Here is a 25,272-nt window from a genome sequence, read left to right as displayed (position 1 = left end):
TTATTTTAGCCAACTTTATTTTCCATTCTTCAGAAAGCATATTCTCTACATTCTTTCCCAAGTTTTCTTTCTTCCTCAGCTTTACCAAGAAGGATTCAAATACCGAATCGATGTCACCTTTCAGTTTCTGGACGACGCTGATTCTCTGCAGCTTGTCTACTCTGGCAAATCCTAGTTGAATATCTTGTGCCTCATTCCTGTCCTCAAGGAACATAGCAGGTGATTGTGGTAGTGCTCTAGTTTCTTCCACTTCTGCAATATAGTAACATAGTGTTCTATTAGGCCTCAAAAACATTGTTAGAGAAGCTGGGGGAGTAGAAAAGAAGGAATATTTTTGTAAGCAGTAAAAACCTATTCTGAGGACCATCTGAATGTTTCTGCCCACTCACAATTGAAGTCAACTTTACAAGGTGAATACAAAGAAGAGGATGTATTTCTTGCAAAAGATACGATTAAAGGTCAATATATATATTTGTTCAGAAACCTTTATTTGAAGCCGATGAATGACTTGTCGTGGGCGAGCTCTTCGGGTGCTATTAATACTTTCCGGTCACGGCGGAGACGCTGGCTGTTGTTCGGAAAGAACTACGAATCCCAGAATGCCCTGTTCCCCCATTTTCCCCGCGAGAATCCAAGGGTGAGTTCAACCAATCCTGTCAAGGAGAGCCTGTGCTATCGGCCAATCAGAAGGCGAGCCTGCGCGTGGAGGCGGGTGGCGGGAAGTGCACTAGGTTTGAAATCGGAAAGTTGGCGGGGCTGCGGGAGCTGAGCCGAGAGCCCGGTTGTTGGCTAGAGTGGGCGCGGATCTGGTGTGGGGAAGGCGGCGGAACTCAGGCCTGCCTGCGAAGGTGAGGGAGTTGGGCGCCGAGCTGGGCTCCTTGGCCCCCCTGTCGCGATAAGGGAGAGTGAGTTTGAGGGCGGAATGTGTGTATTTGCGGCGGCGTTTATGAAATGCGCATCTTATTGCTGTTTGGGCCTCACAGCCTGGTGGGGTGGGCAGCTGCGAACCCAAAGCGTTCTGGGTTTCACTGCAGGAGGTATCTTTGGTCCTCTTGGGAAGGTTTTAGCGTCGCAGAGTACTGGTGGGTCCAGGATTCTCCCAGGACCTCCTTTTACAGAGGATACTGAGGCCCGAGGTGACTTGTATACATCCTCGACGGAACCTACTAAACTACCACCTTAGTCCCTATTTTACTGTTAACTTTTACTGTTCTGAGGTGGAGGAGAGAGACAGGGTAGATGTGTGGAGTCTTATTTTATGGGAGGGTGCCGGCCACCTGGCTATCCTGATGATCTCTGATCAGAAAGGGGTAGAGTTGGAAAAGGGGTTTTAGAAGTCACCAGTTTTACTTGTGAGAAAATGGACCTAGGGTCAGTGCGTGTGAGTGCCCTGTGCAGTTACACTTACCTACTAACAAGCTGCTAGAAGATAAAGGTGTCCTGAATTCTTGCTGCACCTTAACAACAGTTAAGCCCAGGTGGCTTGATCTACCCTTGAATACCTGGAATTAAAGGTAAGTTGCTATTTTCTAGCAAAGGACAAATTGCCAAAATACTGTATACCAGATTGGAATATGTGGGCGATTTGATTTCAATAACTCTTAAAAAATGCAATATGTATTCTGTTTTTAGCATTGTCCTACATAATGGTAGAGGACGAACTGGCACTATTCGATAAAAGCATAAATGAATTTTGGAATAAATTCAAAAGTACGGACACCTCCTGTCAGATGGCAGGACTAAGAGATACCTACAAGGATTCCATCAAAGCATTTGCAGGTACCTAATGTTAACTTGTAACATGCTGTTTTTGCTGTTCTAGTTTATTTTTTAGTGTTATTGCAGCTGAATTGAAAGTTCGATTTCTCTTTCAGAAAAGCTGTCTGTGAAATTAAAGGAAGAAGAACGAATGGTTGAGATGTTTCTGGAATATCAAAATCGTATGTGAAAAAGTATAAATCATGGGGTTTTTTTAGATAAAACATCTTCATCATGAAATCTCTCATAAAAGTAAGACAATGTATTTTGTGTACACAAGTGTGTATATGTTTGTGTATGTGTGTATATATATACATACATATACACACCACCACGCGTCACATATATGTATACATATATACACACATACATATACATACATATACACACATACATATACACATACATATACATATATGTGTGTATACACACACACATACATATGGTGGCTCATGCCTGTAATCCCAACACTTTGGGAGTCCGAGTTGGGTGGATCCCTGGAGCCCAGGAGTTCAAGACCAGCCCAAGCAACATGGTGAAACCCTGTCTCTATAAAAAATTTTAAAAAAAAATTAAAAGTTGAAAAATATATACATATACATATATGCATAGACACACACACACAAATACATACACATTAACACATATACATGTGCTTATATATAGGAATAAACATTGACATACTCTACAGCTTAAGAAAGAACATCCTATGTTACACCTTCTCCCACCTTCCACATCTAACCTATCCATATATTGTTTACTATCGTGGGAGTTTTTTGTTTTGTTTTTTGAGACAGGGTCTCACTTTGTCAGCCAGGCTGGGGTGCAGTGGCATGATCTAGGCTCACTTCAGCCTTGACCTCCTTGGCTCAAGTGATACTCCCACTTCAGCCCCCTACGTAGCTGGGACCACTGGTGCACGCCACCACACCTGGCTAATTTTGTATTTTTCATAGAGATGGGGTTTCACCATATTGTGCAGGCTGGTCTTAAACTCCTGGGCTCAAGTGGTCCGCCCACTTTGGCCTCCCAAAGTGCTAGGATTTCGGGTGTGAGCCTCCGTGCCTGGCCTCTAGTATTGTGTTTTTGAGTGTTATATAAATGGCATTCTCTTGTATGTCTTCTGTCCATTTTTTCACTCAGCACTATACTTGTGAGATTTGTCAGTGCCAAGGTATAAATGCCAGTATTTTTTAAAAGATGAGTTTGTTTTCGCGTTGGAAATCACAGCCTGGGGATTGAAAAGCTAGAGTTCTCTCAGCTCTGTTAGTACTCTGACAGTGTTTTTCTCCATATTTTTACTACTCTTCTTGCCATCTTATTTCTACCACTCTCCAGGTTGTCCAGAGTGAATCAGTAGCTTTTACTGAATTCTTACACACAGGACACAAACATGTGTCCACAGTTCAAATTCCACTAGAGATACTTGGTTTAAAGGCACCATGTTTTAAACAATATTAGACTAGAATGTCCTTACATGGGGCATATGTTCTTTCATTTGCAAAATGGGTAGCCTTGACTTACCCACTTTACTCATTGTGTGGCCCATGAAGGCATCTGACTTTGTTACCCCAGTAGGTTATTTGCTAGACTTTTACCCATGTTTACTTTCTTTCTTTCTTTTCTTTTTTTTTTTTTGAGATGGAGTCTCGCTCTGTTGCCCAGGCTGGAGTGCGGTGGCATGATCTCGGCTCACTGCAACCTTTGCCTTCTGGGTTCAAGTGATTCTCCTGCCTCAGCCTCCCAAGCAGCTGAGACTACAGGCGCACACCACCACGCGCCACTAATTTTTTGTATTTTTAGTAGAGACGGGGTTTCACCATGTTAGCCAGGATGGTCTCAATCTCCTGACCTCAGGTGATCTGCCCACCTTGGCCTCCCAAAGTGCTGGGATTACAGGCATCAGTCACCGCAACCGGCCTACCCATGTTTACTTTTTAATCTGCCCTGAAGCTTCCATGCCCTTCACTGCTTCTCTCATTCCGCCTGTAACCATAAGCAAAAAGGAAAACCACTTCTGTTTGCATGTGTGTGTGAAAGAGTGATAATTAGTTTGGGTTCTTTAAAACCTCTTTGTAGGATCCCTAGGCATTAGAAAATTAAGTTTGGAACTGTCAGTTTTACTGCTGTGAGTCTCAAACTGTGCTCTTAAAGATTATCTATAGTGTGAAGTTATGCTCTATATAGTCTAAAGTCTAAAAGCATTATCAATATTTTTCTTTTAAAAATCGGTTTATACTTGGCCGGGCACGGTGGCTCATGCCTGTAATCCCAGCACTTTGGGAGGCTGAGGCGGGCGGATCACGAGGTCAGGAGATCGAGACCATCCTGGCTAACATGGTGAAACCCCGTCTCTACTAAAAATACAAAAAATTAGCCGGGCGTGGTGGTCGGTGCTTATAGTCCCAGCTACTTGGGAGGCTGAGGCAGGAGAATGACATGAACCCGGGAGGCAGAGGTTGCAGTGATCCCAGATCGCACCACTGCACTGCAGCCTGGGCAACAGAGCAAGACTCCGTCTCGAAAAAAAAAAAAAATCGGTTTATACTTGAACAGAAATACAATTTACCCAAGTTTAATTAATTCAATGAACATATGACTGCTATTGCCCACCACTAAGGAGACAACAGTGCATAAAGTATAATCTACTCACAATATTGTGGGGGATATAGATGGGGAAACCACAATTAAAATATATTGTTCCAGGCTCAATGGCTCAAGCCAAAGTAATTCCAGCACTTTGGGAGGCCGAGGTAGGAGGATTGCCTGAGCCCAGGAGTTCAAGACCAGCCTGGGCAATATAGTGAGAACTTGTCTCAATGAAAAATTAGCCAGGTGTGGTGGCGGACACGTGTAGTTCCAGCTACTCGGGAGGCTGAGGCAGGAGGATCGCTTGAGCCCAGGAGATTGAGGTTACAGTGAGCTGTGATCATGCCACTACACTCCAGCCTGGGCAACAGAGTGAGACCCTGTCTCCAAAAAAAAAAAAAAAAAAGATTGTATTAGTTGTTAGAATAATGTAATAGATGCTGTGTGAAGATAGAATCTGGAGGATTTGATTCTTCCAGTGAGGAATGCAGGACATTTAATAGCTAACCATTACCTTGTATACCATGTGCTAGGCCCTGTTCTAAGCTCTTTGCATATATTGACTCATGAATCCTCACAACAACCCTAAGAGGTATAGATATTGCTTTTAGTCTTACATGTTAGATTTTTATGACAAAATAAACACAGAGAGGTTAAGCAACTTTCTCAAGGTCAGATAGCTGATAATGAACAGAAATATGATTTGAACCTACAGTCTGATTATACCACACTACTTTGGAGAAAATCACATAAAGGAAGGTTAGGGATGTTCAACAGAGTCAGCATTGCATTCTAGGAAGAGGGAACAGCACATGGAATATGGCAGGAACATGAGAGCTTGTTAAGTTCTGGGATGGCTGGAGTACACTGTGGATGGGGAGTGGTGGAGAAGTGGCTGGAAGAACTGGTTGGCCAGATGATGGACATTCCATGTTGTGCAAAGGGGATTAGACTTTGTTTTTCAGGAGAGAAAGAGTTGCTACAGGATTTCAACCTGGAAAATGATATTGGATTTATATGTCAGAAGAAACAATCTAGTAATCATGCACAATAAACAGGAGGGGAGTGAGATTGTTGTCCATAAAGAGACAAGTTAAAGGAAAAATTTAGTGTAATAGTACAGGCACATAATGAGTATGGCTTGGACCAGTGACAGGTCTGAGGAGTTAGACTCAAGACTGTTGGCCTGAAGGTGAGAGTATGCTGTGGTCTAGGATGATTCCTTCTGACATGGAGTATGAATCAGTGGTGATGCATTTACTAAGTGAGGGATTGAAAGAAAGGAGGAGCATGTTTTTATAGGTGGGAAGGAAACATACAGGGGTTCAATTTTAAACATGTTGGGTGAATATGCTGAGTTTATTGTGCAGCAAGTCTTCAGGTGGCGATACCTGATAGGCACTGAATATATTCATCTGGAAGCCAGCCAGAAAAGTGGTCTTTGCTTAAGATAGGGATTTGTGAGTCTTTAGTGTATTTGGGGGGTTGAAGATGTGGAAGAATATGTAGAGTGAAAGAAGGTAGCTTTGGTTAGTAATAATATTTATTTACTCATTACTCTGTGCCAGGTACTGTGCTAAATGCCTTACGTTGACCATCTCCTTCAGTCCTCATGACAGTTCTTCAGGGTTGGTATTTATTATTATTATTGCTACTTTTCTGATATTACAGTCCCAGAGAGATTGTGATTTGCCCCAGATCATCAGATTAACTCCAGAAGCCTTACTCATCTTCAGAGCATTACATTTCCTCTCCAATTTGAGAGAGAGTTAAATTGAAAGGACCAGGAAAGACAGAATTAGTAATTGGAGAACAGAGGACGTAAGAGAGAAGGTCACCAAAACTAAAAGAGGAGAGAAACAGTAAAGGGTGTTGTCAACACTGGAAGTCACAGGTAGATCCAGTAAGGTAAAGATTGAGATAGATATTATTTTGGGAACAAGAAAGATGGAGGGAATTCATTCACTGACCAAATACTTGTTGAGTTACTGCTCTATACCAGGTAATCTTCTAGGAAGATACCGCAGAGAACAAAATAGCCTGAAGTTCTGGAGCCATAGATTCTAATTATCACAAGAAGGAAGATCATCTATTGAAAGTGAGAGGCATTTACTATGGGCAGGCTTTTAAATTATTATAAATCCTGAAGTCTGTCTAAGACAGAGATTATCCCTGTTTTACAGATGAGGAAATTGAAGCTCATTGAGGTTAAGAAACTTGCCTAAGGTCTGGAGGTAGATAGAGGATCTAGGATTGCAATGATTGTGTCTGTGCTCTTTCCATTGTACTATACTGACCTGCATTGGAGTGAAAATGCAAGGAAGGTTTCCTCTGGTGTGTAGGAGTGAAAGTTTGAAATGTCGATCCTGGGAATAAGACAGCCTGCTGTGTACACATGTAATAATAGTCACACAGCAGGCCAGGTGCGGTGGTTCACGCCTGTAGTCCTAGCACTTTGGGAGGCCGAGGCAGGCGGATCACGAGGTCAAAAGATCAAGACCATCCTGGCCAACATGGTGAAACCCCATCTCCACTAAAAATATAAAAATTAGCTGGGCGTGGTGGCGGGTGCCTGTAGTCCTGGCTACTTGGGGCTGAAGCAGGAGAATCACTTGAACCCGGGAGGCGGAGGTTGCAGTGAACTGAGATTGCACCACTGCACTGCAGCCTGGCGACACAGTGAGACTCCATCTCAAAAAAAAAAAAAAGAAAAAAAAATAGTCACACAGCATCGAGGACACCTATATTTGTATTGGCCACAAATTCACACAGTTCTTCAAATGTTATAATAAAAACATTCTCATATGTGGTATTTATCTGTCACTAGTTTAAAAGTTTTCATATTATTATTACTGGATACTCTAACCCCAGTGAATGGGGTAGCCACTGTTATCCCCATTTTACAAATGAGGAAAAGAGTTTCCGAAGTTGTGATTTTGACCAAGGTCCTTGGGTAACAACTGATGAGCTGGATCAGAGTTGAGACCTTTGACTTTCAATCTGGATTTCTTGTGTAGTACAATTCTACTTAATTTTTTTCTTTAAACAGTAGCATTTTTCTTTCTAGTAAGATGTTTATTTTTGAGTTATACTTGACATAATATATGATCATGTTCATTTTCTTAGAACATAAAGAAAAGTAAGCAAAAAAATCACCTGTAATGTTGAGAACCATATTTAACAAAACGACTTTTTAACTTTTGTTTTTCATGAGCTATGTAGATTTTTAACGTAATTATGTTCATGGTATCTATATAACTATCCTCTTTTTTTTCAACTTTGAGAAGATTTTCCCACAATGCTAAATTATTTTGCAAATACATTCCATCTTACTGATATACTATATTTTAAAAATCATTTGCTTGTTAGCCATTGAAGATGTTTTCAGTTTTTCATTATAAATACTGAAGAAGAATTTTTATATATAAATATTTGCACATATCCTATTTCCCTAGGGTAACTTTGTAAAAATGAAATTGCTGGGTCAAAGGAGGTGGATATTTTTAAGGCTCTTTTATTTTATAAAGTCAAAAATATTTTCTAGAAGGACCCTAGCATTTTGCATTCCTCTCAACATTAGTTGTTATTTTTGTAAACATTGTTGTAATAAATGAAAATTGAAATCTTACTGCTTTACTTGCATTTCTGTGATTAATCTGATGTTAAATTGTCTTTCATATCTATTAGCCATCTGCATTCTGTGTTTCATCTGTTTATCCCTTTGTCTGTTTTTTTCTTAGGAATTTGTATTTGTGTCTTCCTCTTGAGATTAAAATGGCAACCCATTGTTGGAGGAGGATAATTTAATGGGCAAAGCATTGCCTTTGAAGTCAAGACCTGAGTTTGAACGCAGTCTGTCTGTTTGTTTATTTATTTATTTATTTTTGAGACAGGGTCTCTCCCTGTAGCCAGGCTGGAGTGCAGTGGTGCAATCTCAGTTCACTGCAACCTCCAACTCCCTGGTTCAAGCTATTCTGCCTCAGCCTCCCAAGTAGCTGGAATTAGAGGCACACGCCACCACGCCCAGCTCATTTTTGTATTTTTAGTAGAGACGGGGTTTCACCATGTTGGCCAGGATGGTCTCTATCTCCTGACCTCATGATCCGCCCGCCTGAGCCTCCTAAAGTACAGGGATTACAAGCATGAGCCACTGCGCCTGGCCCTTATTATTTATTTCATCCTAGCAAATACAGCTTTGGGCAAGTTACTGAACTGCTGAGTGTTTTTCCTCTTCTTTTAAAAAAGTAGTAAAAGACTAAAGAATTTATTTTGGATTTCAGCACTGTTTAGAGAATAATCTACCTCTTGAACATTGATTTGATATTTCATTTATCATATTAACTTCCTAACTGTGCCAACATTTGTTTGGCATGTCTTTTATAATATTTAGAAGCATAAAATATGTCTTCATATATCCAGATCAAATATTTGTCTCTGACAAGCTTTGCAGTTTTTTTCAAACAGAGCCTACACATTTCTTGATCTAGGTTGATTCTGAATTTTCTGTTTGTTACCTCTGTAAACGAGATTTTCCTGTTGCCTGAGGAATGTTGTCTTGAGAGATGTTGTTCAAGCACTGAGAATTCCATGCTCACTTCAGTTTGGGAAACAGATCATAGTGTATTTCTCTTTTGAAGATGTATGGTATTTAAAGTCTTCATAAATTCAGTGATGGACTAACTTGTTTAACTTTGAGAAAAAAATTACTTATCCTTGGAGCACATATTTACTTGTAATCATAATACTGGAATTAAATGACAGTATAGATAGTTTGGTTTATTTGATAAAATTCTAGATTACTGGTATTATTAATTGGCATTTGATTTTAAAGTGTTTAGATTTCATTTAAGTATTAGTAAAATTAAATCTTTAATTCAAAAATTCATAAGCACATTATAAAGCGCCACTTGAGCTTTACTGGCTCTGCTTATTTGACCTCATTAGCCTCTGCCCTAGAGCTCTTATGCTTTTTGTGCCTTCCTGCTTTGTTTAGCCCCCTGATTGGCATTTTGGGGACACGTCTCTGTGCAATGGGCCCCAAGTAGCAGCAGTTGTATCTTTCTTCCAACAAACAGGAAGAAGTGGCCCTGCCTGGGTTACTCCTTTCCCAGCAGAGGTTTGGCCAGGTTTATGCACAGGCATCGTTGTTTTTATTTTGAGCATGTGTGTGAGAAAGGGATGGGTAGTTGCAGAAGCTGAGTGTTTAAGAGGGCTAGGGCAAGAAGAACTTGTACAGAGAGTGACAGGGACATGGGGAAGGAAGGGAAGGTAGAGAGATTAAAGCCAAGAAGGAGTAATGAGGTGCTGGCCAATATGTGAGACAGATGTAAAAGGCCAGTATTTTGGTACATGGATACCTTGTTTTATTGCACTTTACAGATATTGCAATTTTTACAAATTAAAGGTTAATGGCAACCATGTGTCAAGTCTATGGGCACCATTTTTCCATCAGCATGTGCTGACTTCATATCTGTCACATGTTGGTAATTCTCACAAGATTTCAAACTTGTCATTATTATATTTCTTGTGGTGCTCTATGATCAGTGATCTTTGACGTTACTATTGTAATTGTTTTAAGCACCATGAATGACACCCATATAAGATGACAAACTTAATGGATAAATGTTGAATGACTTCTGACTGCTCCGCTGACCAGCCATTCCTGTCATTCTTCCTCTCCTTGGGCCCTCCCTAGTCTCCAGTATTGAAATTAGGCCAATTAATAACCCTATAGTGACCTCTAAGTGTTCAACTGAAAGAAGGAGTCATAGGTCTCTCACTTTAAATCAAAAGCTAGAAATGATTAAACTTAGTGGGAAAGTGTGTCAAAAGCTGAGATAGGCTGAAAGCTTGGCCTCTTGCGCCAATTAGCAAAAGTGCTAATTCAGTGAACACACGAATGATAAGAAAGAGAAACAGCCTTATTGTTAATGTAGAGAAAATTTTAGTGGCCTTAATAGAAGAGCAAACAAACCACAGCATTCCCTTAAGCAAAAGCCTAATTCAGGATAAGACTCTAGCCCTCTTCAATTCTGTGAAGGCTTGAGAAAGATGAGGAAGTTTTAGAAGAAAAGTTTGAAGCTAGCAGAAGTTGGTTCATGAGGTTTAAGGAAAGCAGCTGCCTCCATAAAATACAAATGCAAGATGAAGCAGAAGTGCTAATGTAGAAGCTACAGCAAGTTATCTAGCTAAGATCATTGAATGAACAGATCATTAAAGAACAGATTTTTGATGTAGTTGAAAAAGCAGTTTTCTATTGGAAGAAGATGGCATCTAAGACTTTCATAGCTAGAGAGAAGTCAAGGCCTGCTTTGAAGCTTCAAAGGACAGGCTGACTCTTTTTAGTGACTAATGCACCTGGTGACTTTAAGTTGAAGCCAGTGCTCACTTGCCATTCCCCAAATCCTAGGGCCCTTAAGAATTATACTAAATCTACTCTGCCTATGTTCCATAAATGGAATAGCAAAGCCTAGATGACAGCACATGTGTATATAGCATAGTTTACTGAATATTTTAGGCCCACTGTTGAGACCTTCTGCTCAGGAAAAAAGATGCCTTTCAAAATATTTCTGCTCATTAACAGTGCATCTGGTCACCCAAGAGCAGTGATGGAGATTAGTGTTGTTTTCATGCCTGCTAAGACAACATCCATTCTGCAGCCCATGGATCAAGGGGTAATTTTGACTTTCATGTCTCATTATTTAAGAAATAAGGTTATAGCTACCACAAATAGTGATTTCTCTGATGGATCTGGGCAAAATAAATTGAAAACCTTCCAGAGAAAGGATTCACCATTCTAGATGCCATAGAACATTCATGATTCACAGGAAGAGGTCAAAATATCAACATGAACAAGAGCTTGGAAGAAGCTGATTTTAACCCTCATGGATGACTGAGAGGTTCAAGACTTGAATAGAGAGAGAAAGTAACTACAGATGTGGTGGAAATCACAAGAGACCTAGATTTAGAAGTGGAACCTGAAGATGTGACCGAATTGCTGCCATCTCATGGTAAAACTTGAATGGATAAGGAGTTGCTTCTTATGGATAAGCAAAGAAAGTGGTTTTATGGAACGGAATCCACTCCTGGTGAAGATGCTGTGAACATTGTTTAACTGACAACAAAGGATTTAGACTATTATATAAACTTAGTTGATAAAGTAGCAGCAGGGTTTGAGAAGACTGACTCCAATTTTGAAAGAAGTTCTACCAGGGGTAAATGCTGTCAAACACCATTGTATGCTGCAGAGAAATCTTTCATGAAAGAGTTGATTGATGCAGCAAACTTTATTGTTGTCCTATTATAATAAATTGCCATAGCCACCCCAACCTTCTGCAACTACCAGTCTGATCAGTCAGCAGCCACCAACATCAAGGCAAGACCCTCCCCCTGCAAAAGTTTAGGACTTGCTGAAGGCTCAGATGATTATTAGCATATTTTAGCAATAAAATATTTTTAATTAAGATATGTACGTTTGTTTTTTAGCCATAATGCTATTGCACGCTTAATAGACTACAATATAGTGTAAAATAACTTTTCTATGTACTGGGAAACCAAAACATTTGTGTGACTTGCTTTATTGCAATATTTGCTTTATCACAGTGATCTGGAATAGAACTTGCAATATCTCCAACGTATGCCAGTACTTAAAAATGGCACAGAATAGCAAAAACTAATAAAACCAATAAAAACAAAGAGCAAAAACAACTATTACAGCTATTAATATTAGTATAAACATCTATTCTTATCTATGTATCAATCACTGGTGTTATGTACAAAAACTGTTGATTTTTTGGTGTGTAGTACCACAAATTCTGATAGGTTTTCAGTAGATTTTTCTGAGTATTCTAGATAGATGTCTATTGTCTACATACAATGAAAAATAGTTCTTTTTTTTTCCTTATAGTTTTACCAGCTAAATATCTTGTCTTGGCCAGAAACTTGTAGGGAAATATTAAATAACAGTGCTAACTGGCATCTATTTTATTCCTTTTGGAAATGCCAAATATATATTATGAGATTTGAAAGGTTTTTGATTTGTTTCTATCATGTTAAATGTCCTTCCATTTATAGTTTAAGAATCAGTGTCAGGAGTGGATGCTGAATTCATATGAAACGTCTCTTCAATTCTTATTCATGTGATGGATTTTCCTAATATTACACCTTCACTATATAAAACCCTTAGTATAAACTATATTTGCTCTTAGTGGATTATTTTTAATGTAACTTAATATTTTATTGAGCATCTTTGCACCTATGTTTTTAAGTGAGATTAGTTTATATAGTTGTGGGTAGAGGGCCAGTGCTATCTTTAATTTTTTATTTTAGCTTTAGAATTATGCTTATGTTCCAGAATAATTTATATAGCATTAGAGTGAGCCTTTTCCTCAAAGCACTGTTTAAAACCATCTTCTAGGGTTTGGTTGTTGGCCAGGCGTGGTGGCTTGCACTGGTAATCCCAGCACTTTGAGAGGCTGAGGTAGGATGATTGCTTGAACCTAACAGTTTGAGACTAGCCTGTGCAACACAGTGAGACAAAAAAATTTAAAAATCAGCCAGGCGTGATGTAGTGTGTGCCTGTAGTCCCAGGTACTCAGGATGCTAAGGTGGGAGGCTGCAATGGGTAGTGATTGTGCCACTGTATTCCAGCCTGGGCAACAGTAAGACCCTGTTTCAAAAAAAAATAAAAATAAAATAAAAAATAAAGTTTAGTTATCTTTGTTGGTAGTTTTTGTTTCTGTGCTTATTTTGAGTGGGGAGCTGTAAGGGTCATGATCTTTTGATTTTCTGTTCCTTGGTTTAATTTGGTATTCTCATTTTAAGAAGCTTTTCTGTGTCATTTTTTTTAAAGATGAGTAGGAAAGGATAGATTAGGATTTTTTTTTCTTTTTTGTCTTTTGTAATTTTGAATCATTAGAAAATGCTTATCAGTCAAAACATTCTTTATTAATCTTTATGAAAGTCAGTAAACTTTGGCCTTTTCTTAGATACATGTCAGAGAGCCAAGCATATTCTAGCTAATACCTTGTGCTTCTTACAGAGATCAGCAGGCAAAATAAGCTCATTCAAGAAAAAAAGGATAACTTGTTAAAATTGATTGCTGAAGTAAAAGACAAAAAACAGGAATTGGAAGTACTGACTGCAAATATCCAGGATCTTAAGGAAGAATATTCTAGGAAGAAGGAAAGTAAGTTTCCTCTTATAAACATACTGATCTAAAATGGAAAGTGGTGATGGTTCACCTTTATTAAGTACATCTTTCCTGTTCCAGTTCATTGCTAAAAATGGATTACAGTACCTCAGGGCATAACCAGCCACTCATCTCTGCAAGATGTCATTAAAATTAACTAACTGGGTTTTATTTTCTTTTGTCTTACTTAAAGGACCTTCTTTTGTGATTTTTAATATAATCAGTAATAATGAAATTGATAGGAGGTTTTAATTAAGCAGAGTGAGAAATGGTGTCCCTAAATAAAATTTGCTTTGGACAAGCCATAGTGTACTTTATGCAACAAAGATTTATTGACCATACATTCTCTGCCAGGTAATATTAAGCGTGCTTTTTATGCTGCAAAATCTCTTATGTATAAACAACTTTCATATTCAAATGAATGCATCTTTTAGAAAGGAGCCTTGTTTGCTCACAAACTAGGTAATCTATTCTTCGAATCTGAAAATAGCAAAGTTTGTTTTGTAAATGCTTTTTCTTGTGGAGTTCTTATCCAAGTCTAAATTGTGAAATTATTTTTCTCATTACTTAGGGACTATTTTGCTACTTTAAAGTATATTTAGGGACTATTGTGCTAACTTAAAAAAAAAAAAAGAAAAAACTAAACTAGCATGAAATAAGGCTGACCTCTCATAAGAAATAGTTATGCTTAAAGGAAGAGAACATTTTCTCTTGAAGCAATTGGTTATCTAGAAAAAAAGCACAATAGTATAAATGAAGTCTGTCTATTTCTATGCCAGCCATACAAATCCCTGGCCTATTTACTTATGCTACTACATAATAAAGTAAGACAAGGCTTATTCTTCTCACTGTCTGTATACATTTTCTTGAGCAGTTTTTCCTTCCAACTTGAATGAACAGAAGCTTCTTTTAGCCAACTGGTAGATATAGGAACAATAAATGGAAGCAGATTTATAGGCTTGGCATCATTTTATAGTTGATTTTAAGTTTAACAAATTAACTCAGTGAGCATTAATTTACTATTATTTAAAACATTTAGTATTGTGTGTGTTTTTTAATCACAGCTATTTCTACTGCTAATAAAGCGAATGCAGAGAGGTTGAAAAGGCTGCAGAAATCTGCAGACTTGTATAAAGATCGACTTGGACTAGAAATTCGAAAAATTTATGGTAAGTTTTTTAATATAAATAAAATATAGGAGATTAGAAAACTGTATCTTTTCTTAAGTAGAGGAAAATTTTAAAAATATTTTCAACTAAAATAATGACCACATTAACTTTCTAGAAAATAGGAAAAAATTACAATTTTTAAATTATTCTAACATAGCTACTGATGCTGTAGTTATTTATCATTCGGTATTTTAATAAATGTATTTTTGGCATGATTGTCAGCATGCAAATAATTTTTGTTGTTCCTATCAGCATTGTATTCTGAGCATTTCCTCAGTTGCTATAGTCTTCATAATGGTAACTTTTAAATAGTGATGTAATAATTCATTCTATTAATATAGCATAATTTATTCAACCATTTATCTATTGTTTAACACATATTTTGCTTCTACCAACATTTGGATTCTGCCGGTTTTTTCAGTTTTAGAAATACAGTCATCCCCGCTTATTCACGGTTTCTGTTACCTATGTTCAACCGTGGTCTGATGATATTAAATGGATGAGTATGGTACAATAAGATATTGTGAGAGGGAGAGAAGCCACATTCATATAACTTTTATTATAGTATGTTGTTGTAATTGTTCTGTTTTATTATTAGTTGTTGTTAATCTCTTTCTGTGCCTAATTTACAACTTAAACTTTATCATAGGTATGTATGTATAGGAAAATACATACTATGGACAGTCCCTGACTTATGATAGTTCAACTTACAATTTTTTGACTTTATAATCAGTTTATCAGGGTGTTAAATGCATTTTTGCCTTACAATGTTTGTGACTTTCGATGTGTTTATTGGCACATAATGCCATTGTAAGTCAAAGAGCATCTGTTTACATGGGGTTTGGTACTATGGTTTCAGGCATCTGTTGGGGTCTTGGAACATATTTCTCCCTGGTGGATAAAGGGGGACTATTGTAAACCAGTGAGCATAGACCTTCCCATTTTCTTTGTATGGTTTTTCATAGAATTATTTCCCAGAGAGGAATTACTAGGCTAAAACACATGAATATTTGGATGCCTGTTGCATGTATATCACATGTACATCGCTAATGTATGGCAATGTCTGTTGTGTCTGGGCTTCCCAAGATCACTCTCAGGTTTGGTGATTCACTAGAAGGAATTAGCATATAGTCATATTCATAGCTAAGATTTACTGTAGCAAAAGGATACAGAACAGAATCAGCAAAGAAACAATAGCACGTGGGGCAAAGTCTACAGGAAACCTGGCACAAGGTTTCAAGAGTCCTAACCCAGTAGAGTCAAACAGGATGTGCTAATTCATTCAGCATCAAATTGTGACAACACATGTGAAGTGTTGTCTACCAGGAAGCTCATTAGAGGTTCTGGAAGCTTATGCCTGGTTCTCCTTGGACTTTACTCCATGTACCTTTTCCCTTTGCTGATTTTGCTATATCCTTTTGCTGTAATAAATCATAGCCCTGAGTATGGCCATATGCTGCTGAGTGAATCCTATGAGTTCTCCTAGTGAATCATAAAAAAGACCGCAGCAGCCAAGTTCATTCCATTTTATGGCTGAATAATGTTCCATTGTATGTGTGTACTATATCCATTCATCTGTTGGTGGGCACTGGGTTATTTTCACTTTTTGGCTACTATGAATAATGCTGCTATGAACATCGGCATACAGTTATCTACTTGAGTCTCTGTTTTCAATTCTTTCAGCTATATACTTAGGAGTGGAATTGCTGGGCCATATTGTAATTCTATATTTAAACTTTTTGAGGATCTGCCAAACTGTTTTTCACAGTGGCTGTACCATTTTACATTTCTACCAGCAATGTACTAGGGTTCCAGTTTCTCCACATCCTCACCAACACTGTTATTTTCCATTTATTTATTTGCCATCCTACTGGGTATGAAATGGTATCTCATTGTAGTTTCGGCTTACATTTACATAATGACTAATGATGTTGAGCATCTTTTCGTGTACTTAATGGCCATTTTTATATATTCTTTGGAGAAATGTCCTTTCAGATTTTTTGCCCATTATTGAATTGGGTGGTTTTTAGTTGTAGGAGTTTTAAATACATTCTATGTATTCAACCTTTATCAGATAAATGATTGCAAATATTTTCTCCCATTCTTTAGGTTGTCTTTTCCTTCTCTTGATAGTGTTCTTTAAAGGACAAAAGTTTTTAATTTTAACAAAGTCCAATTTATCTGGTTTTTCTTTTGTTGACCGTATTTTTGATGTCATATTGAAACTATATTTTAAAACGAATTTGTAACTTCTGCATTTGGAAATGTTGGTTACATGACTGTATATACTTAGCAGTGCAGATATTGATCAAAGATGGAGTAAGAAAGGGTATCTCCATTGAAAGCTTTGACACACTAAGTAGTTTAATCTCTTTTCAGGTGAGAAATTGCAGTTTATATTCACTAATATTGACCCTAAGAATCCTGAGAGCCCATTTATGTTTTCCTTGCATCTCAATGAAGCAAGGGACTATGAAGGTATGTACTAATATCTCCTAACTGGTATTTAAGATTGGCATTCCAAAATGTTATTTCAATCAGCATATAAAGTAATATGGAGGAAAGTAATAGCTCCAGACTCTATTGCTTCCTTTTTCAGTCTTGCTTCTTGGAGTATAGTCTTCTAAAGGAAGTGAATATAGTCTTGATTTATAGATATTATCTAGGATCCTTAATAAGTAGCATCTCTTCAGGATGGCACAGTGCCACAGTGTCTGAACAATCTAAAAACAAAGATCACTGCGTTCATGTGCAAATATGAATTGTCCTTTTAGATAACTTTTTTAAAAACTGAAGCTTTAAAGACTATGGCTGCTTAAATGTGAATATTAGAATTTATCCAGGTAGATGATTTTAAAATCAAATGTGAAGTCATCAGAATTTAACAATTTATTTTCCCAAAAATACATTTTTGAAAAACTATTTCATCCTCAAAATCTCACACATTGATAATAAAGGTTAGTTACTGATTCTACAGCTGGCCAAAAGGCCTTTGATTTATAAGGAATATATATCATTAATAATAATGTGAACAAGAAGAGAATAGAAATATATTTATCTCTTGTTTATTCTTCTAATGCCCCTGTAGAAGTAATCCTTCATTTATTGGAATTCATAAAAATCGTTCTCAGCTCATTACACCTGTGCTATCATCTTAAAGCCTTTGTAGCTGACAGACACTCAGGTGAACTGCTGAGCTGGCACAGCGCTGTGCCCTGGTGACTCAGTTCCTATTCCTGGGGAATTTATATTTTGACAATCTGATTCTTATACAGATGTTTGGGTTTTTTTTCTCTCTCGATAAATATCTTCCAATCTAATTAGTGCTAGATTTTTAAAAGCAAGCCCCAAAAACCTCTTATCTAGCTTTTCGATTTTCTCTAAATTGGATATTCTCTTATGGTATAATCTGATAGTACATGATAGTATATTAAAATAGAATATACAGGATACATTTTGGACCAGATGTCCTTTGCCATTGTTTCTCTGCTGTGGTCATGGACCTTGTTTCCTAAGCAATCTGTACCAGAGAGCTGGAAATCTGATAATGGGTGAATTTCTTTTCCTTTGACCACCTTCACTGGAGACTTGTCCCAGTGTACCAGCTGGTACAACTACATACAAGGACAATACTGTTATTTGTGACTTTGAGTCTCATTTGATTAATAGCCCCTGTAAATACCACTGTTGGAATAGCAACCACATTTTCTAATGCCTGCCATTTCACTTGGAAAATTCTAGATATTTCTTTCATAATTGTAAGTTATTAAGGCTGGGCATTGAAAATTGTTCTTTTTTCAGGCTGGGCATGGTGGCTCACACCTGTAATCCCAGCACTTTGGGAAGCGGAGGCAGGCGGATCACTTGAGGTCAGGAATTCAAGACCAGCCTGGGTAACATGGCGAAACCCTGCCTCTACTAAAAATACAAAGGTTAGCTGGATATGTTACCTATAATCCCAGCTACTCAGAAAGCTGAGGCAAAAGAACTGCTTGAAGCCAGGAGGCAGAGTTTGCAGTGAGCTGAGATCACACCACTGTACTTCCAGGCTTGGTGACAAATCAAGAGTCTGTCTCAAAAAAAAAAGAAAATTGTTCTTTTTTTTTTTTTTTTTTAATCCAGTGGTCAGAAATGAAAAGTCAGTCAAACCAAAGTTTTGCAGACAAAAATGACTTAACAGTTTTAAAAAAAACTTTAAATAGTTAAAACAAAATATATAAGTTTAAGATGATGGGCATGATCATTCTGCATCACTAAACTCTTCAATTCTTGAGTGCCATCTGTTTAAATTTAAAGCAAGATTATAGTACTTAAGATTTGAATATTTAGAGATTAAACGAAGGAAAGGTCCAAAAGATAGTTGGCATAGGAAAATCAAGTGTATCCTTTTTTGCTCAAAGAATTTCATTAAGATGGAATTGACATTCAAACCAGATGAGAGCATCTAAATTAGAAATACTTCTCTGCCATAAAATAATCTCATTCTAATTGTCTTTGATTTTTTTTTTTCTAGTGTCAGATAGTGCCCCTCATCTTGAGGGCCTAGCAGAATTTCAAGAGAATGTAAGGAAGACCAACAATTTTTCAGCTTTTCTTGCCAATGTTCGGAAAGCTTTTACTGCCACGGTTTATAATTAACATACAAATAGTGTATATAAAAACGGTTTGTTTTTCTTCTCTATTTTGTATCTTTTTTTCTTTCTTTCTTTTTTTATTATTATTATACTTTAAGTTTTAGGGTACATGTGCGCAACATGCAGGTTTGTTACATATGTATACATGTGCCATGTTGGTGTGCTGCATCCATTAACTTGTCATTTAGCATTAGGTATATCTCCTAATGCTATCCCTCCCACCTCCCCCCACCCCACAACAGTCCCCAGTGTGTGATGTTCCCCTTCCTGTGTCCATGTGTTCTCATTGTTCAATTCCCACCTATGAGTGAGAACATGCAGTGTTTGGTTTTTTGTCCTTGCGACAGTTTGCTGAGAATGATGGTTTCCAACTTCATCCATGTCCCTACAAAGGACATGAACTCATAATTTTTTATGGCTGCATAGTATTCCATGGTGTATATGTGCCACATTTTCTTAATCCAGTCTATCATTGTTGGACATTTGGGTTGGTTCCAAGTCTTTGCTATTGTGAGTAGTGCCACAATAAACATACGTCTGCATGTGTCTTTATAGCAGCATGATTTATAATCCTTTGGGTGTATACCCAGTAATGGGATGGCTGGGTCAAATGGTATTTCTAGTTCTAGATCCCTGAGGAATCGCCACACTGTCTTCCACAATGGTTGAACTAGTTTACAGTCCCACCAACAGTGTAAAAGTGTTCCTATTTCTCCACATCTGTTGTGGAGAAAAAGTGTTCCTATTTCTCCAGCACCTGTTGTTTCCTGACTTTTTAATGATCGCCATTCTAACTGGTATGTGATGGTATCTCATTGTGGTTTTGATTTGCATTTCTCTGATGGCCAGTGATGGTGAGCATTTTTTCCTGTGTTTTTTGGCTGCATAAATGTCTTGTTTAGATAAGTGTCTGTTCATATCCTTCGCCCACTTTTTGATGGGGTTGTTTGTTTTTTTCTTGTAAATTTGTTTGAGTTTATTGTAGATTCTGGATATTAGCCCTTTGTCAGATGAGTAGGTTACAAAAATTTTCTCCCATTCTGTAGGTTGCCTGTTCACTCTGATGGTGGTTTCTTTTGCTGTGCAGAAGCTCTTTAGTTTAATTAGATCCCATTTGTCAATTTTGGCTTTTGTTGCCATTGCTTTTGGTGTTTTAGACATGAAATCCTTGCCCATGCCTATGTCCTGAATGGTATTGCCTAGGTTTTCTTCTAGGGTTTTTATGGTTTTAGCTCTAACATGTAAGTCTTTAATCCATCTTGAATTAATTTTCGTATAAGGTGTAAGGAAGGGATCCAGTTTTAGCTTTCTACATATGGCTAGCCAGTTTTCCCAGCACCATTTATTAAATAGGGAATCCTTTCCCCATTGCTTGTTTTTGTCAGGTTTGTCAAAGATCAGATGGTTGTAGATATGTGGCATTATTTCTGAGGGCTCTGTTATGTTCTATTGATCTATATCTCTGTTTTGGTACCAGTACCATGCTGTTTTGGTTACTGTAGCCTTGTAGGTTAGTTTGAAGTCAGATAGCGTGACGCCCCCAGCTTCGTTCTTTTGGCTTAGGATTGACTTGGCAATGCAGGCTCTTTTTTGGTTCCATATAAACTTTGAAGTAGTTTTTTCCAATTCTGTGAAGAAAGTCATTGGTAGCTTGATGGGGATGGCGTTGAATCTATAAATTACCTTGGGCAGTATGGCCATTTTCACAATTGATTCTTCGTATCCATGAGCATGGATTGTTCTTTCGTTTGTTTGTGTCTTCTTTTATTTTGCTGAGCAGCGGTTTGTAGTTCTCCTTGAAGAGGTCCTTCCCATCCCTTGTAAGTTGGATTCCTAGATATTTTATTCTCTTTGAAGCAATTGTGAATGGGAGTTCACTCATGATTTGGCTCTCTGTCTGTTATTGGTGTATAAGAATGCTTGTGATTTTTGCACATTGATTTTGTATTCTGAGACTTTGCTGAAGTTGCTTATCAGCTTAAGGAGATTTTGGGCTGAGACAGTGGGGTTTTCTAGATATACAATCGTGTCATCTGCAAACAGTGACAATTTGATTTCCTCTTTTCCTAATTGAATGCCCTTTATTTCCTTCTCCTGCCTGATTGCCCTGGCCAGAACTTCTAACACTATGTTGAATAGGAGTGGTGAGAGACGGCATCCCTGTCTTGTGCCCGTTTTCAAAGGGAATGCTTCCAGTTTTTGCCCATTCAGTATGATATTGGCTGTGGGTTTGTCATAGATAGCTCTTATTATTTTGAGATACGTCCCATCAATACCTAATTTATTGAGAGTTTTTAGCATGAAGAGTTGTTGAATTTTGTCAAAGGCCTTTTCTGCATCTATTGAGATAATCATGTGTTTTTTGTCTTTGGTTCTGTTTATATGCTGGATTACGTTTATTGATTTTCATATGTTGAACCAGCCTTGCATCCCAGGGATGAAGCCCACTTGATCATGGTGGATAAGCTTTTTGATGTGTTGCTGGATTTGGTTTGCCAGTATTTTATTGAGGATTTTTGCATCAATGTTCATCAAGGATATTGGTCTAAAATTCTCTTTTTTGGTTGTGTCTCTGCCAGGTATCAGGATGATGCTGGCCTCATAAAATGAGTTAGGGAGGATTCCCTCTTTTTCTGTTGATTGGAATAGTTTCAGAAGGAATGGTACCAGCTCCTCCTTGTACTTCTGGTAGAATTCGGCTGTGAATCCATCTGGTCCTGGACTTTTTTTGGTTTGTAAGCTATTAATTATTGCCTCAATTTCAGATCCTGTTATTGGTCTATTCAGAGATTCAACTTCTTCCTGGTTTAGTCTTGGAGAGTAAATGTGTCAAGGAATTTATCCATTTCTTCTAGATATTCTAGTTTATTTGCGTAGAGGTGTTTATAGTATTCTCTGATGGTAGTTTGTTTCTGTGGGATCAGTGGTGATATCCCCTTTGTCATTTTTTATTGCATCTATTTGATTCTTCTCTCTTTTCTTCTTTATTAGTCTTGCTAGCGGTCTATCAATTTTGTTGATCTTTTCAAAAAACCAGCTCCTGGATTCATTGATTTTTTGAAGGGTTTTTTGTGTCTCTATTTCCTTCAATTCTGCTCTCATCTTAGTTATTTCTTGCCTTCTGCTAGCTTTTGAATGTGTTTGCTCTTGCTTCTCTAGTTCTTTTAATTGTGATGTTAGGGTGTCAATTTTAGATCTTTCCTGCTTTCTCTTGTGGGCATTTAGTGCTATAAATTTCCCTCTACACACTGCTTTGAATGTGTCCCAGAGATTCTTGTATGTTGTGTCTTTGTTGTCGTTGGTTTCAAAGAACATCTTTATTTCTGCCTTCATTTCGTTATGTACCCAGTAGTCATTCAGGAGCAGGTTGTTCAGTTTCCATGTAGTTGAGTGGTTTTGAGTGAGTTTCTTAATCCTGCATTCTAGTTTGATTGCCCTGTGGTCTGAGAGACAGTTTGTTATAATTTCTGTTCTTTCACATTTGCTGAGGAGTGCTTTACTTCCAACTATGTGGTCAATTTTGGAATAGGTGTGGTGTGGTGCTGAAAAAAATGTATATTCTGTTGATTTGGGATGGAGAGTTCTGTTGATGTCTATTGGGTCTGCTTGGTGCAGAGCTGAGTTCAATTCCTGGGTATCCTTGTTAACTTTCTGTCTTGTTGGTCTGTCTAATGTTGACAGTGGGGTGTTAAAGTCTCCCATTATTATTGTGTGGGAGTGTAAGTCTCTTTGTAGGTCACTAAGGACTTGCTTTATGAATCTGGGTGCTCCTGTATTGGGTGCATATATATTTAGGATAGTTAGCTCTTCTTGTTGAATTGATCTCTTTACCATTATGTAATGGCCTTCTTTGTCTCTCTTGATCTTTGTTGGTTTAACGTCTGTTTTATCAGAGACTAGTATTGCAACTCCTGCCTTTTTTTGTTTTCCATTTGCTTGGTAGATCTTCCTCCATCCCTTTATTTTGAGCCTATATGTGTCTCTGCACATGAGATGGGTTTCCTGAATACAGCACACTCATGGGTCTTGACTCTTTATCCAATTTGCCAGTCTGTGTCTTTTAATTGCAGCATTTAGCCCATTTACATTTAAGGTTAATATTGTTATGTGTGAATTTGATCCTGTCATTATGATGTTAGCTGGTTATTTTGCTCGTTAGTTGATGCAGTTTCTTCCTAGCCTTGATGGTCTTTACAATTTGGCATGTTTTTGCAGTGGCTGGTACTGGTTGTTCCTTTCCATGTTTATTGCTTCCTTCAGGAGCTCTTTTAGGGCAGGCCTGGTGGTGACGAAATCTCTCAGCATTTGCTTGTCTGTAAAGGATTTTATTTCTCCTTCACTTATGAAGCTTAGTTTGGCTGGATATGAAATTCTGGGTTGAAAATTCTTTTCTTTAAGAATGTTGAATATTGGCCCCCACTCTCTTCTGGCTTGTAGAGTTTCTGCTGAGAGGTCAGTTGTTAGTCTGATGGGCTTTCCTTTGTGGGTAACCCGACCTTTCTCTCTGGCTGCCCTTAACATTTTTTCCTTCATTTCAACTTTGGTGAATCTGACAATTATGTGTGTTGGAGTTGCTCTTCTCAAGGAGTATCTTTGTGGCGTTCTCTGTATTTCCTGAATCTGAATGTTGGCCTGCCTTGCTAGATTGGGGAAGTTCTCCTGGATAATATCCTGCAGAGTGTTTTCCAACTTGGTTCCATACTCCCCGTCACTTTCGGGTACACCAATTAGACGTAGATTTGGTCTTTTCACATAGTCCCATATTTCTTGGAGGCTTTGTTCGTTTTTTTTATTCTTTTTTCTCTAAACTTCTCTTCTCGCTTCATTTCATTCATGTTGTCTTCCATCGCTGATACCCTTTCTTCCAGTTGATTGCATCGGTTACTGAGGCTTGTGCATTCGTCATGTAGTTCTTGTGCCGTGGTTTTCAGCTCCATCAGGTCCTTTAAGGACTTCTCTGCATTGGTTATTCTAGTTATCCATTCGTCTAATTTTTTTTCAAAGTTTTTAACTTCTTTGCCATTGGTTCGAACTTCCTCCTTTAGCTTGGAGTGGTTTGATATTCTGAAGCCTTCCTCTCTCAACTCATCAAAGTCATTCTCTATCCAGCTTTGTTCCGTTGCTGGTGAGGAGCTGCGTTTCTTTGGATGAGGAGAGGCGCTCTGATTTGTAGAGTTTCCAGTTTTTCTGCTCTGTTTTTTCCCCATCTTTGTGGTTTTATCTGCCTTTGGTCTTTGATGATGGTGACGTACAGATGGGTTTTTGGTGTGGATGTGCTTTCTGTTTCTTAGTTTTCCTTCTAACAGTCAGGACCCTCAGCTGCAGGTCTGTTGGAGTTTACTGGAGGTCCACTCCAGACCCTGTTTGCCTGGGTATCAGCAGCAGTGGCTGCAGAACAGCAGATATTGGTGAACCGCAAATGCTGCTGCCTGATTGTTCCTCTGGAAGTTTTGTCTCAGAGGAGTACCTGGCCGTGTGAGGTGTCAGTCTGACCCTACTTGGGGGTGCCTTCCAGTTAGGCTACTCGGGGGTCAGGGACCCACTTGAGGCAGTCTGCCCGTTCTCAGATCTCAAGCTGCGTGCTGGGAGAACCACTACTCTCTTCAAAGCTGTCAGACAGGGACATTTAAGTCTGCTGAGGTTATTGCTGTCTTTTGTTTGTCTGTGCCCTGCCCCCGGAGGTGGAGCCTACAGAGGCAGACAAGCCTCCTTGAGCTGTGGTGGGCTCCACCCAGTTTGAGCTTCCTGGCAGCTTTGTTTACCTACTGAAGCCTGAGTAATGGCGTGCGCCCCTTCCCCAGCCTCGCTGCCACCTTGCAGTTTGATCTCAGACTGCCGTGCTAGCAATGAGCGAGGCTCCGTGGGCGTAGGACCCTCTGAGCCAGGTGCGGGATATAATCTCCTGGTGTGCCGTTTGATAAGCCCGTTGGAA

General features: G+C 38.4%; 1 protein-coding gene and 1 long non-coding RNA gene across 9 annotated transcripts in view; one reads left to right on the top strand and one right to left on the bottom strand.

Moving 5' to 3' along the window:
• On the bottom strand, nt 1–626 carry LOC129058019 (uncharacterized). Its single transcript, XR_008522830.2, has 2 exons — nt 485–626; nt 1–252 (listed from the first exon to the last, which is right to left on the bottom strand). It is a non-coding gene; the product is annotated as an uncharacterized LOC129058019 (long non-coding RNA).
• Nucleotides 627–676: 50 nt separating this feature from the next.
• The window catches only part of SPC25 (SPC25 component of NDC80 kinetochore complex), a 97,672-nt gene continuing 73,076 nt past the window's right edge, over nt 677–25,272 (top strand). For 6 of the 8 annotated variants that reach the window (XM_054549449.2, XM_054549447.2, XM_054549450.2 and 3 more), the window contains exons 1-6: nt 677–848; nt 1,633–1,779; nt 1,875–1,940; nt 13,388–13,534; nt 14,602–14,706; nt 17,086–17,184. In XM_054549449.2, the coding sequence (XP_054405424.1) occupies nt 1,647–1,779; nt 1,875–1,940; nt 13,388–13,534; nt 14,602–14,706; nt 17,086–17,184 (550 nt within the window). In that variant the 5' untranslated portion in view covers nt 677–848; nt 1,633–1,646. Of the gene's footprint in view, nt 849–1,632; nt 1,780–1,874; nt 1,941–13,387; nt 13,535–14,601; nt 14,707–17,085; nt 17,185–18,507; nt 18,688–19,219; nt 19,893–25,272 lie in introns of those variants that run through there. The other 2 variants (XM_024243198.3, XM_054549444.2) reach the window with 2 other exon arrangements.

Source organism: Pongo abelii, chromosome 11 (genome assembly GCF_028885655.2).
Source record: "Pongo abelii isolate AG06213 chromosome 11, NHGRI_mPonAbe1-v2.0_pri, whole genome shotgun sequence".
Lineage (NCBI taxonomy): Eukaryota > Metazoa > Chordata > Mammalia > Primates > Hominidae > Pongo > Pongo abelii.
The sequence above is the reverse complement of the archived record's forward strand: the minus strand, read 5'-3'. Positions and strand labels throughout refer to the sequence as shown.